This window comes from Neovison vison, chromosome 8 (genome assembly GCF_020171115.1).
Source record: "Neovison vison isolate M4711 chromosome 8, ASM_NN_V1, whole genome shotgun sequence".
NCBI lineage: Eukaryota > Metazoa > Chordata > Mammalia > Carnivora > Mustelidae > Neogale > Neogale vison.
Genome location: NC_058098.1, coordinates 54,136,408 through 54,151,097, shown reverse-complemented (window position 1 = coordinate 54,151,097; position 14,690 = coordinate 54,136,408). Strand labels below are relative to the sequence as shown.

The following is a 14,690-nucleotide window of genomic DNA, read 5'->3' as shown; positions in this document are numbered from 1 at the left end:
AGACAACAAAATTAACTCAAAATAACTCAGGAAAATCTACTTTTTGTATTGATGAATTGCTGATATATTAAATATATGAGAAATAAATCAAATGGAAATTTTTAAGCACACATCTTCATATGTTTACATGATGAAAACTTACCGTTATTTTTCAAGTTATTTATTCCAATTATATTGGGCTGTGAGACAGAATTATGATTGTAGTGCCCTCTGCTGGGATTTCTAGTCACAGACTCAACCTAATATCACTATTAGTGTAAAATCAAACATTTGAGGGTCAAGCAATAAATCACTTTTTCAGTCACTGATCACTTTTAAGCCTTGGCAAAGATTATATAAAAGTTATAATCAACATTTATGCTATATAACAGGATTTTGCCAATTTATCATTAAGTGGAATATCAGTATAGATTTTTCCTTTAAAATAGCAATAATGTAAAATTACACCAAACAACATGTTTTAATAGGTCTTATTTTTGTCACTACTTCTATCACTTGGCAATATACTCAGCTTTTTGATGTAACATTTGTGACAAGACATTTTAATAAATTACTATTTTGGTAATCTTATCTATTTTTTCCTGCTTTGTTAGTTCAATCAAAATAACTTATTTTAAAACACGAGAACAACCCTTAATAATATTATCTTCACTATTAGAAAAAGATGGAAGGACATTTTAGAGGTACTCATCACCAGTAATAATAAATAGCTTCCATTTACTGTCAACAATGAGGAATATAGTATACGTTATACACTTGCTATATATTTTATCCAATTCTAAGAGACAATATAAATTGACATAAACTGACTTAATATAAAAGAGTCAAGATGAATTTCAGAGCCAAGATTCAAATATAGATGGGTCTCATTCTTAAAGACTCAAATCTTTACATCCAACAAAACAACATCAGTGAAAAAATACTTTTGCATGCAATTTCTCCATTTGTCAGTGCAACAACAGGGGTGGATGAGGGTGGTGTGGAACAAGTTGATGAGAAAAAATGTCAGAAAAGGACAAGATAGATAGTTATTCATGTATAAAACAATAGCATAGACCTTTAGGAATGTGTTTTTATTATACATAATGCTGCCAGCTAGTGGCCCTATTCATACTGAGCCACTGGGAACAATGTTTGATTTTTACATCACTGAATCAAAAATTCCACATTTAACATTCTAGGATCATATTCCTAAATTATACATGCATAAGCCTGACTTAATGTTATTTCACCTTACCCTAGAACTAAAGGAGAATGTCTCCTCAATCACCATTAGCCCTAATCCCCAATAAAATGAGATATGCCTAAGTGGGAAAGAATTCAGCAAGTGCCAACATGTGGAAACTAAAAGGCACACTTGTCACTATCTATGAAAAAGAAACCCATATTATTTAAATATTTTTGGGCAATTTGGGGATACTTATAGATTCTTCAGTGACAAAATATATAATTATTTTTATATACTATCAAAAGCTGGTCATATATGGGCATAAAATCAAAATTACTGCCTGAGTACTGCTGAATATTATTCTAAGCAGATCTAAAATTGGAGGGCATCTGATAAAGTAGTACTGTTAGCAAAGTATGTTATTTATTTTAGTTCAGAGAATAGTTACAGCTATGAAATTACTTTGAGGAAAAAAGTATGACTATAATTTTTACATTTAAAAAGGTCATATTAAGAATAGAATAAAAATAAAAAGACCATACTACAATGATAAATCAATCGCTTCTCGGCCTTTTGGCTAAGATCAAGTGTACAATGATAAATCACTCTCTTTTTTTTTTTTTTTAAAGATTTTATTTATTTGACAGATGGAGATCACAGAGAAGCAGGCAGAGAGAGAGGAGGAAGCAGGGTCCCTGCTGAGCAGAGAGCCTGATGCGGGGCTCCATCTCAGGACCCTGGGATCATGACCTGAGCCAAAGAGGCCTTAACCCACTGAGTCACCCAGGCGCCCCGATAATTCACTCTCTTAAGAAAAATATCTTATGCAACACACATGAAGAAATACATAGCTCTGATCATTGTATATTGTTTAACACAGGAATATAAAGATATTCTTGGCTGATTTCTTTCATCATATAACATGGTAATTATTTAAATGATTCTCTCAATGGAAAAATCTATCATGACAATCAGAAGCTTAGATGAAAAGACAACGTGTTCTATAATATAATATGCCATAAAACAAAAACCTTCTGGCACTGTATTAACAGTAAGGAAAACAAATGTCTGGTTTTATTCCATAGTGAAAAAGAGAAGCAGGAAATGGAAAAGAAAGTACCCAAAACAGCAAAGAAGAAAGAGACAGCCCCTCTGCTCAGCAGGGAGCCTGCTTCCTCCTCTCTCTCTGCCTGCCTCTCTGCCTACTTGTGATCTCTCTCTGTCAAATAAATAAATAAAATCTTTAAAAAAAAAAAAAAAAAGAAAGAAAGAAAGAGACAGCCTATCTGTTGAATTAACTGAGAAGGTCAAAATGGAAACAAGAAACAAAAGGGTAGTACTAGAGAGTCCAGCGTTCCTTCTGACCTACATTCTGTCACACACACATATGCACCCACACACACACAGCTGAAAAGTATAAAGATAGCCTTCCCCACTTTTTTTTAAAATAGATTTTATTTTTTTATTTGTTTGTTTGTTTGTCAGAGAGAGAGAGAAAGAGAGAGAGCACACAAGCAGGCAGAGACAGACAGAGAAGCAGGCTCCCTGCTGAGCAAGGACCCTGATGCAGGACCTGATCCCTGGGACCCTGGGATCATGACCTGAGCCAAGGCAGCGGCTTAACCCACTGGGCCACCCAGGCGTCCCAGCCTTCTCCTACTTTGTAGGTGCATCTTATATGACACTTATCTCACAGCTGAAAACCATGAGTTTATATTACACACACACACACTTATGCACACACATCACTATAATAAATATATACTAATTATATATTAAAACATATACTATATATATATAATTAAAATATATACTAAGTATAAATTCACTTTTTAGAACAATAGAAGTATTTCCACAAAGGGAACATATAACTTACAAACATTTCCTGTATTATCAAAGCTGGTAAGAACATCTTCAACATTCAAAGATCCATTATTATGCCTAGGAAAGAATAAAGCATTTTCTTAAATTATTCTGAAATATTAACAATTATTACATTTTCAGAAAGGTGAAACTGTGTATTGTGATATACCCACCCAAGACTAATAAACCTTTTCCTGTTGTATTTTCAAAATATTTTCTGCCCACTAGAGGGAGAAGGAAAAGAAATAATAGAATACATTTCTCAGATTTTCAATATGATGATACTCTTGATGATTAATATATGTTTTAAAGTATTAGTAAATAATTTTTATTGTTGTTTTAGCTATATAAAAGTGAGGTAGATTATTAAAGACAACAAAACAAAACCTTACCTTTGAGAATCTCAAAAGAAAAATTAATCATCATCCTTCAGAATCAAACTCAAAAATAAATAGATTTCCTCTGTACCAGACCAACAAATTCAGAATTTTCAAAGAACTAACCAACCTTCAAGTCTGCACAATCCACAGTTAGAAAGTTCTAAATGTCAGGAGGCAAAGTGTTTTGTATCGTTTTCAACTAACCTTAATTCCACTCTCTTTAATTCTGATCTCTATTCACTTGACAGCTCCTGAAATATCTAATTTGACTACTGATATTTTAATACTGATATTTTAATATTTTAATAATTACTGATAATTTTAATAAAATACTGATATTTTAATAATTTAATAATATTATTCTTCAGATACAAATGGGCCCAAATGTCAGTAGGTCATAGGGTTTGAGATACTTTTCCAGTGGTGATTTAAAAAAAACAAATAAATAAATCAGAGGCACCTGGGTGGCTCAGTTAGCATCACACAGACCTAGTTCTTCGATACAGTGACTAAGTGAGATTGTTAGAAGTTAATGTGCAGGGCGCCTGGGTGGCTCAGTGGGTTAAGCCGCTGCCTTTGGCTCAGGTCATGATCTCAGGGTCCTGGGATCGAGTCCCACATCGGGCTCTCTGCTCAGCAGGGAGCCTGCTTCCTCCTCTCTCTCTCTCTGCCTGCCTCTCTGCCTACTTGTGATCTCTGTCTGTCAAATAAATAAATAAAATCTTTAAAAAAAAAAAAAAAGAAGTTAATGTGCAATCATTACTAGCCAAATTAGCACTGGGCTCATCAGTATCCTAATCTAAGAAAACAAAGTTAACAATGTGTTATCAATAATACAAGATTCTGCATAGAGATGAGGTTATGTAACCTATCATAGAAAACTACAGTATACATGTGAGGAACAAGTGTGAAGAAAGGATGAAGTATTTAGTATCTAAAATGCAAGATGGAGCTATTAAAATGATCGGCAACGTGGCACAGAACTCAAAAGTCTTTTTTTAAAAAAAAGGTTTTATTTATTTATTTGACAGGGAGAGAGATCACAAGTAGGCAGAGAGGCAGGCAGAGAGAGAGAGAGATGGGGAGGCAGGCTCTCTGATGAGCAGAGAGCCTGATGCGGGGCTCGATCCCAGGACCCTGAGATCATGACCTGGGCTGAAGGCAGAGGCTTAAGCTACTGAGCCACCCAGGCGCTCCTCAAAAATCTTTTTCATAAATATAAAAACAATATACAGCTCCTTTAAGAGAAAAAGCAATACTCCTAATCCTATCATGCATAGCCTCCAAATTTATTCCATGCTCATAATAACTGAGAGCACAATGTCCACAGTCTTGCAATTTGTGTTTTAAGATATTATAAACAGTTTCCCACATCACCATATCCTCCTGCAAAATGAATTTAATGGCTGCCAAGCAGATGAATGAATGACTGTACTATAACTTACTTAACCAATGTCTTATGTTGGATTTTAGTTTGTGTCCAATTTTGTACTATTTATACTGAGCATCCTTGCAGAAATATCATTGAACCCATTTCTCATTACTGCCTTATGATAAATTCCTAAAACTTTCTCAATTCAGGGTAAAATAAACATTTGAAATTAAATATATATTATGAAAAATGTTAAATATTTCTAAAAAACAGAAACTGGGATAATTAAAGTAAAATGCATATTTGAAATTTAAAAAGCATTATTAAAAATAAAAAGTGGATTTCTCAAGAGTTACCACTGAAACAGAACTTGTCTATTCTTGAAAACATCATCTCTTGAAGCCAAAAAAGAGAGTGAGCCTATGACATTTCTAAATGGGGTAGGAAGTAGGGAAAGTATAAAACTAACCCTATACCTCTAAATAACTTACAAAAAATGAAAATTATTTCTCTATGAAGTCTAGAATTCCTAAAAGAAGGCATCTCATGAAAGAACATCAGCAATCATTGTCTTCAATAGCATAAGAATTAATGCTAACTATACGAAAACTCATGCACACAATGTGGTAAGGATCCAGTTTGATTATTTCAAGTTCCTTTCATTTGTCCTAAACTCAAAGACTATTTTTTTGTTCACTGAGTCATCTACTTTATTGCGTCAAATCTGTAAGATCTTGCTACCCCTAAATTTTCAACAGTCTTCCTAGGTCCTGCCGGGACAATGTGGTTAGATGGAAAATTATTTACAAGGAAAGGACCCTGAAACTTCAATCTTAGCATTATACTGGCAATTAATGTTATATAACAATGACAATTTTTTGCCAACATAGCAAGGAATAAAAAGTTCTCTCTACCTTTCTCCTAAACTCTAAAGCTCTAACTTGTTTCCCAAGCCCTTAATAACAATAGCATCATAAATGTTCTCACCACAAAAAAGAAATGGTAACTATGTGATATGATAGTGGTGTTAGCTAATGTTATGGTAATAATCCTTTGGTAATATGTAAGTGCATCAAATCAACACATAATACACCTAAAATTTACACAGCATTATATATCAATTATATCTCAATAAAGCTGGGGAAAAAATTACTAATAGCCAGTTTCTTCTCAAAGTCAACCTGGTTTGTGGTTTTTTTTTTTTCCACAAGCACTTTAAGCTAGCCTAGAACTGAGGACTTTTGAGTTTTTCCCAAGAATGGACGATAAAGTAAGGAAGACTAATGAGCAAGTCACTGTGGGAGATAATTATGTGAAGAGGGGGGAAAAAGCTAATAAAGGAAAAGTCTGAAGTCTAAAGACATCAAGAGGTTGGAACTAGAGGTTAAAAATAAGTGAAAGTTGAACCATAAGAGACTATGGACTCTGAAAAACAATCTGAGGGGTTTGAAGTGGCGGGGGGGTGGGAGGTTGGGGTACCAGGTGGTGGGTCTTATAGAGGGCACGGCTTGCATGGAGCACTGGGTGTGGTGAAAAAATAATGAATACTGTTTTTCTGAAAATAAATAAATTGGAAAAAAAAATAAGTGAGAGTTAAATATGATATGAAAAGCACACACGCACACACACACACAAAACTAGACAAGCTAAATGTCATGAAAATTAAAAAAATTTTGTCCATCAAAGGACACTATGATTAAAGTGAAAAGACAACCCACAGCATGGGAGAAAATATGTGCAAATAACTGGGTCTAGTGTCCAGAATAGATAAAGAGTTCTCATGATTCAACAACAAAAAGATGACCCAATTAAAAATGGGCAAGGCATTTGAACAGATATTTGTCCAAAGATGATACACAAATAGCCAATGAGCACATGAAAGTTTGGAGATCATTAATCATCACAGAACTGCAAATCAAAACCACAGTGAGATATCACTTCATACTCACTAGAATGGCTAAAATAAAAAATAATAATAAAGTTAAAATAATAAGTGCTGGTAAGCATGGAGAAAAATTGAAACCCTCATATACTCCTGGTAGGAATGCAAAATGGTGCAACCACTGTGGAAAACAATTTGGCCATTCTTCAAAATGTTAAATAAAGATTCACCACATGACCCAGGAATTTCACCCTTAGGTACATACCTAAGAGAATTAAAAAGTTTTACAGTCACAAAAACTTACATATGAATGTTCACAGTAGCATTATTCATAATAGCCAAGAAGTGGAAACAATCCAAATGTCCATCAACTGATAAATGGATAAACAAAGTGTGGTATTATCCATATAACAAAATATTATTCAGCCATAAAAAAGGAATGAAATAACAATATATGCTATAACCCAGATGAATCAAAAACATTACTGTAACTGAAAGAAGCCAGACATAAAAGTCCATATATTATCTATTTATATGGAATGTTCAAAATAGGCAAATCCATACAGACAGAAAGTAGATTAGTGGTTGCCAAGGTTTGGGGGATGGGAGAAGGATGGAGAATCACTATGAATGAGAATGGGGTTCCTTTATAGGGTGATAAAAATCTCTGGAATTAGACAGTAATGATGACTGTACAACATTATGAATACACTAAAAACCACTGAATTTGGGATGCCTCAGTTGCTCAGTTGGTTAAGCAGCTGCCTTCAGCTCAGGTCATGATCCCAGGGTCCCAGGATCGAGTCCCGCATGGGGTTCCTTGCTCAGTGGGGATCCTGCTTCTCCCTCTGCCTGCTCTGCCTGCCATTCCCTCTGCTTGTGTTCTCTCTCTCTTTCTGACAAATAAATAAATAAAATAATTTTTTTAAATTGAATTTCAGTTTAAAACGGTTAATTACAATGGTGAATTTTATGTTATCTGAATTTTATCTTGATTAAAAAGAAAACTGCCCCCCCAAAAAAAGAAAGAAAGGAAAAGCCAGAGAGTAAAACGGGCCCTCAAAGGTTTCAGAAGAAGAAAGAAGAGAGGTTTTCAGAAGGAAGAGGCGTGAAAAACTTGGTTCTAGATGCAACGTGCTTCAGAGGTCTTTCAAAAATAAATGGCTAAAGAGTGAAGTAAGTCAGACAAAAACAAATACCATATGATCTCCCGTACAAGTGAAAGCCCATGAAAGGATGGACATCATTAGTCATCAGGGGACTGCAAATGAAAACTGAATAAAAAAAACAAAAACAGACTCATGGAGGTAGGAACAAACTCTTGCTTATGGAGGAGAGGTAAAGGGCATGAACATTCTCAGTTATGAGGGCTCTGTCGGTTAAGCATCAGACTCTTGATTTAGATTCAGGTCTTAATCTCAGGATCATGAGATCGAGAGCCCTGCATCAGGTTTTGAGCTTAACATGGAGTCTGCTTCAGATTCTCTCCTTCTCCCTCTGTCCCTCCCCCACTCACATGCTCTCAATAAACAAACAAATAAATAAATAAATAAAATCTTTAAGAAAAAGAACAAACTTCCCAGTTATAAAATATAAATAAGTCATGGGGATGTAATGTACTGCATAGGGAATATAGTTAACAATGTAATAACTCTGGATGGTGATAGATAGTGACTAGATTTATCAGGGGAATTATTTCATGAAGTATAAAAATGTCAAATCATTATGATGTACATCTGAAGCTAATAGGAGAGAGAAAGACAGTTACATGCATACATATATATGTAAGCAAACAACATAACCAGTCATGATTGGAGTTTAAAACAAGCTAAAAACCTTAGTTATATTAGCACTTATCTATGATTTAAGTTCTATGAAAACATGACTCAATGGATTAGTCTTTTAATTTTCTGCATACATTGGATCATATTTGAAATGTTCTATAAAGTTCCCTCTAAATTATAAAATAAAATGCAAGAAAAAAACTGTTTTTATACTCACCTCTGTTATTAATATCACTACTAACATAAAACTATACTTTTTCTTTTTTAAAGTAGGCTCCATGCAGAGCTTGAGTCATGAGATTTACCTGAGATTACCCTGAAGATCAACACCTGATCTGAGATCAAGAGTCAAACATTTAACCGACGAAGCCACCCAGACACCCCAAAACTATCCTTTTAAATATAAAGGATATTTATATATAAATTATATATATATAAATATAAATATAAATTCAGTATTCATATTTGTCTCAGATGCCAGCCTTGCCAAACTTTAAATGGGCACCTATGATATACCACATATGTAATGATAATCTGCCAAACATCTAATTTCATAAGCATACGATTCCCATCACTAGTTCTCATCCATGAGCACTCAGAGTACATACTCAATTCAGTGGGATGAAGCTTTTATGTTTTCCTTTCCATAGAGAAGCAATATATGACCACACCACAGAGCATATGTTGTACTAGAAAGATGAACCACAGTCAAAGACAAAGTCATTCCTGATGTCTTGTCCATTCTAAGCTCCCAGGACAAGTCAAAAGTTAAAAGCTCTAGGCTTCTAATTCAGCAATTACCAATGGCAACAGTAGTCTTATTGAAAGAAAGGAAGACAGTTCAGACCTCTCAGTTTTTTCTACAATGTGACATATTCACATTCATAAATTAATAACTTGGGCACTTATCTGATTCAACTATAATGTAAGTATTTAAATCTTCCAAAATATGCGAAGTCCTACTGCACTGAAATTGAGTTGAAATCTGGAGAGTGGGAAACAATTTCTAGCATCGATAGAATAAACTCTGTTTATAACAAAATAGTATAACAAATTGCAGATTATAAGACAGTATGATGGGGGGGCATAGTTTTTAATATAAACATCTCCTAGATGTTCTCTATACAAACATCTATCTAATTATAGAAACTTCTTCTATGAGGTTCTAGAAGTACCAGAAAGACAAAAAGACTTTACCAAGGAATAAAGTAGGAGTCATACCTTGGATTTTAATTTCCTAACTTTCAATACCTTACTTAGAAACAAAGAGTCAACTAGCCTCAGATACACAGAAAAGAAAACACATCCTGAGGATGTTGCCTAACTTTTACCTTGTCCAGACTTTTGCCTCTGGTGAAAAGTCACTAAGGGAAATTCTCCATTCCTTCATTTTATTTCTCTATTCCCACTTGCCTATTTCTCTTTGCTATTCCTTCCTTTTATGTATCATTGTACAAGGCTGACAAAAAATAATGGTCCAAGTTTTAATTTAGGCCACTGCTTATATACCTTTCAATAATATATACAAAATCAACTACTTTGAATTCACAAATATCTAGTTATTTACCCTATTAGGATACTTATTTCAAACCTAATAAAACTTTAAAGAGACAGAAATTAATATACAGGGAAATTTTAAGGACAAAACCACAAGCACCGATAAGTATTTTTTTCCTTAAGATTTATTTATTTATTTTATTTATTTATTTGACAGAGATCACAAGTAGCCAGAGAGGCAGGCAGAGAGAGGAAGGGAAGTAGGCTCCCTGCTGAGCAGAGAGCCGGATGTGGGGCTCGATCCCAGGACCCTGGGATCATGACCTGAGCAGAAGGCAGAGGCTTTAACCCACTGAGCCACCCAGGCGCCCCAGCACTAATAAGTATTAATCACTACACGCACCATCCCTGTTGAATTGGAGCAGGTGACGTCAGATGATAAGAACTGAGAAAGTGAAAAGGGGGTTTATATTTATACTCTATGAGGATCAAAACATCCCAAATGCTCTGCCGTTTAAGAAAATCCAGAAGGAGAGCTGTCGTCATATAACACATATTGACCACGGTTCCCCTAGAGAATGTGATGGTTCTTCAGAGACACTCCTCTGCACCTTCCCTCTCTAGATATTTTCTAGTGCCTTTGCCCTCACCTGAAATGACTTCTTACTTTCCCTCAGAAGTTCCAACTACTTCCAGATCCAGCTTAAATTCCTGCCCCTCGAGGACTTCAGAAAATCAATCTTACCTCTAAACTCCTAATTTGTATGAAGTCTCCTACTCCTTTGGAAATTACTTATGCACAGCCTAATGAGAGCTCTGAGAATGGATGCATACCTTTCCTTATTATTTAATATTTTTATTATTTAACTTTTCACATTTTTAAAACCCTTAAGGGGGTGCCTGGGTGGCTCAGTTGGTTAAGCGGCTGCCTTCAGCTCAGGTCATGATCCCAGGGTCCTGGGATGGGGCCCCACATCAGGCTCCCTGCTAAGTGGAGAGCCTGCTTCCCCCTCCCCCTCTGCCTACCACTCTGCCTACTTGTGCTCTCTCTCCCTGTCAAATAAATATATAAATCTTTAGAAAAAACAAAAAATAAAAAAATTCCTTGAGGATAATATGTCTTACTTTTCTTTTTATTAACCTATATAGACGGTGCCATTTAATATTTATTGATTTAAATTTATTTAAAACTATTCACCACCTTTTTTTCAATCATTCCTTAGTGCTGATTTAAGAAACTTTCAAAAATGTAGATGAAAATAATGGTACCCCATTCCAAAACTACCTTCTAAATCACTACCTTTAGCTGCTGCAAATAATTTTTTTAAACTTCAGAATGCTCACAATTCAACAGTGCTGAAGAAGATAAAGGTAGCTAAAGAAATGTCATGGAGGCAGGCTGAGAGAAGAGTTGATATGAGATATTAAAGGAACAAGAATCGAGATCCATGTTGGGCAGATAACAGAAAACAAGAGGAAGTTAAAAGAAATCAAGGTGAACAAAATTGGCAATGGAATGGAATGAACTATTCCTGGCAGATATCCTCCTCTACCTAAAAAATTGCAGTAATTTCAGTGATTTCCTGTACAGTAAGAATTATGGAGTAAGAAATAGAATGCCCAGAATAATCAATGAGGATATTAGTTTATCTAGGCCTCAATCCCTTCATCTGTAAAATGAATAAGTGGATACATGATTGCCTCTGCAGAGACAGTATGTGCAGAAGTCGAAAGTACAGACAGTGACTGTCATTATATAAAATGTTACCAATAGAGATAGCTAGGTGAAGGGTATGAGAACTCATACTATTTCTGCAACTTCCTGAACATCTGTAATTACTTCAAAATAAAAGTTTTTTAAAAGTATAGGCTGTGGAACCAGACCACTGGGGTTTGAATAGAAGCACACTCATTGGCTTTATGACCTCGATCAAGTCATTTAACCTCTCTGGTTTCACTATGATCATTGTGAAATGAGTATAACAGTATTTACCTCATAAACTGTTGTGTGGATTAAATAAACTAATACATGTAAATCGCTCACAACAGTGCTTGTCATATAGTAGTCCCTCAGTGGTCAGCCTTTATTAATGTGGTTATGATCTGTTCAAAATTATTCTAAGATTGTGTTCATCTCTAGAATACAGGTAAGCTATTGTTATTTTTGCACTATTAATGTGGAAAGAAACAAACTAGTTTGAAAAAAGAGGCTAAATCTTGGTAGCCATCGCAGCCAATGTTTTAATTTGGTCACCTGTCTTCTCTTCATAAATGAGGGTTCAACGACAGACTGGCATTTATTTATTTGAAAAACAGCTATATCACAAAGAACCATGCCATTGGAAAGGAATTTCAGCGTACATTGGAGCCTGGGATCCTGCTACATTGGTGTCATCTGCAACAGAACTGTGCCCTGGTTTGGAAACATTAAAGAATGGAAGATGTCACATTCTCTCCAGCTAACGCTTACCAGGACCTCGAAGATGTCAGGAAATTATTATTGGCACATTTTACACTTACTGCATCTTGTCACCCATGAATGTAGAGGGTAAGTTTTAGAACTTTACACCTGAAGACTGCTACTGGGTCACTTGGTTCTTCCTTCTCTTTAATTTCCTTATAGATACTATCTTCCAATTGTTTAATCATCTTCATTACTACTTTGCAGAGTTACTGTAAAGATTACTGAATTAGCATACACGAAAACACCTTGCTCTGTATAGGGCATATAACAAGCACGTAATGCGTTTTCCTCCCTTCCTAACCAAGAACTAAACTAATCATCTCCATGAGAACGTGAGGCAGTTGAGGTATTCAGATCAGAATCTCAAAATGAATATACAGGCAAGCTTGCAAATCCCTAGGTTTTTATCTTCTTTTTGGAGTTTTCAATAATTATGAAACCAGATCCTAATTGTTCTTCCCTGCCTACCCTAGTCAATTTTTATCCAGATCCCAAATTTTAAGCTATTATGATGTCTTTTAAAGCTTACATATTTTAAACTGAAATAGTTCAAGAAACTTATACTATAAATAGACATCCTTTGTGAAAATTTTTTTTCTTAAAATTATTCCTTGCCTCACCTAAACCTTATTCAGTCACATTCCACTTAAAATGTTTTTTGCTCTTCTTACAGTTACTGTAAATGTGCTCCTCCCTCCCTTTCAAGATGTGAAATCTTGTCAAAAAAGGAAGATTTTATAAAATCAAACACCTACGGTAATATTGCAATATGCTAGACTATAACTGTGAGAGAAAATTAATTCAGTAAAAATTGTATCTTCTTACTTCAGTGTGCAACTCTCCTGTCTCTTTTTAAAGATTTTTAAAGCCAGAACAGTGTATGCTTCTCACAATATCAGTGTTTTCAGCTGAATTTTCTCCTCCTATTCTTTAGATTCTATTCTGAAAGTGACAAAACATGAATGGGAAAAATACCAAAGCTTGGTTTTTCAGATAACTACTACTTGAAGAGTAGTTTGAAAAATTCTGTTTTCATTTTCAGCCTTCCTTGCCTCCTCAAAAAGAACTTGGTTTTTTGTCAAATGCTATGAGAGAATGGTTAAAAAGAACCTTTGATTTGCAAGCCACTTTGTCCTGAAATGCTGCTACATTTCTGAGAAATTTTTTTTCTTTAGTTCTGAGAATACAACAAAACCCAGTTAAAGTAGCAGGATTTCCTAACACAATGCTGCAAAACCCAAGTTCTGATCAAGATTACCTGCAAACACAACAGAATGAATAATGAGATCCTTATTAGACTGCTTTTCTTCTACAAGAGAAAGATACTTTTTTAAAAATTGTCAAAGATGTTTACCTTAAGGAAATACTGTACTCAGGATAGAAGACACTCGTGTATTGGACCCAAGCACCAACTTCCTCTTCAGTTGCCTTTTTTTGGGCTTCTGTTACTGAAAACAGATTAAATGATTCAAATCTTCTTACAGATACATGCCGCAGGCAAACATCCAGGTGCTTTTGCTTCAGAACCTTTGAAATAAAACCAAATATTGTATTCATATCATATAAACACGGGTTAGGCATTCCAAGTTTAAGTGGTAAGGGGACTTTCATTTCCAAAAGACGGCAGATTAGACAATGTAGACCAACCTCTTACTGGAGACAACTAGAGAAAATGGACAGAATATCTTTTTTTTTTTTTTAAGATTTTTTTATTATTTATTCCACAGAGAAGGAGAGAGTGAGAGGGAGAGAGAGAGAGAGAAAGCAAGCAGGGGAGGAACAGAGGCCAAGGGAAAAGCAGACTCCATGCTGAGTGAGGAACCTGATGTGGGGCTCAATCCCAGATCCTGAAATTATGACCTGAGCTGAAACCAAGAGTCAGATGCTTAATCAATTGAGCCACCCAGGCGCCCCTGGACAGGATATCTTAAAACATTATTTAAAGGTAGCAGAGAGGGGTGCCTGGGTGTCTCAGTGGGTTAAGCCCCTGCCTTCGGCTCAGGTCATGATCTCAGGGTCCTGGGATGGAGTCCTGCATCCAGCTCTCCACTCAGCAGGGGGCCTGCTTCCCCCCAACACACCCTCTGCCTGCCTCTCTGCCTACTTGTGATCTCTCTCTGTCAAATAAATAAATAATATCTTAAAAAAAATTTTTTTTAAATAAAGGTAGTAAAGAAAAAAAACAAAGCTGAGAACTAGTGAAGATTTACCAGTGTAATAATTTAAAAAGGAAATAAATCTAGAGAGGTGAACTTGGCTTTTACAATCATTTCCTTGTGG

At 35.2% G+C, this 14,690-nt stretch overlaps 1 protein-coding gene across 4 annotated transcripts in view; it reads right to left on the bottom strand.

The window, feature by feature from the left end:
- CAMKMT (calmodulin-lysine N-methyltransferase) overlaps window positions 1-14,690 on the bottom strand; it is a 371,863-nt gene that overhangs the window by 350,417 nt on the left and 6,756 nt on the right. For all 4 annotated transcript variants that reach the window (XM_044263631.1, XM_044263630.1, XM_044263629.1 and 1 more), the window contains exons 2-3: window positions 13,765-13,937; window positions 3,045-3,109 (exon numbers count right to left, since the gene is read on the bottom strand). In XM_044263631.1, the coding sequence (XP_044119566.1) occupies window positions 3,045-3,109; window positions 13,765-13,937 (238 nt within the window). The remainder of the gene's footprint in view (window positions 1-3,044; window positions 3,110-13,764; window positions 13,938-14,690) is intronic.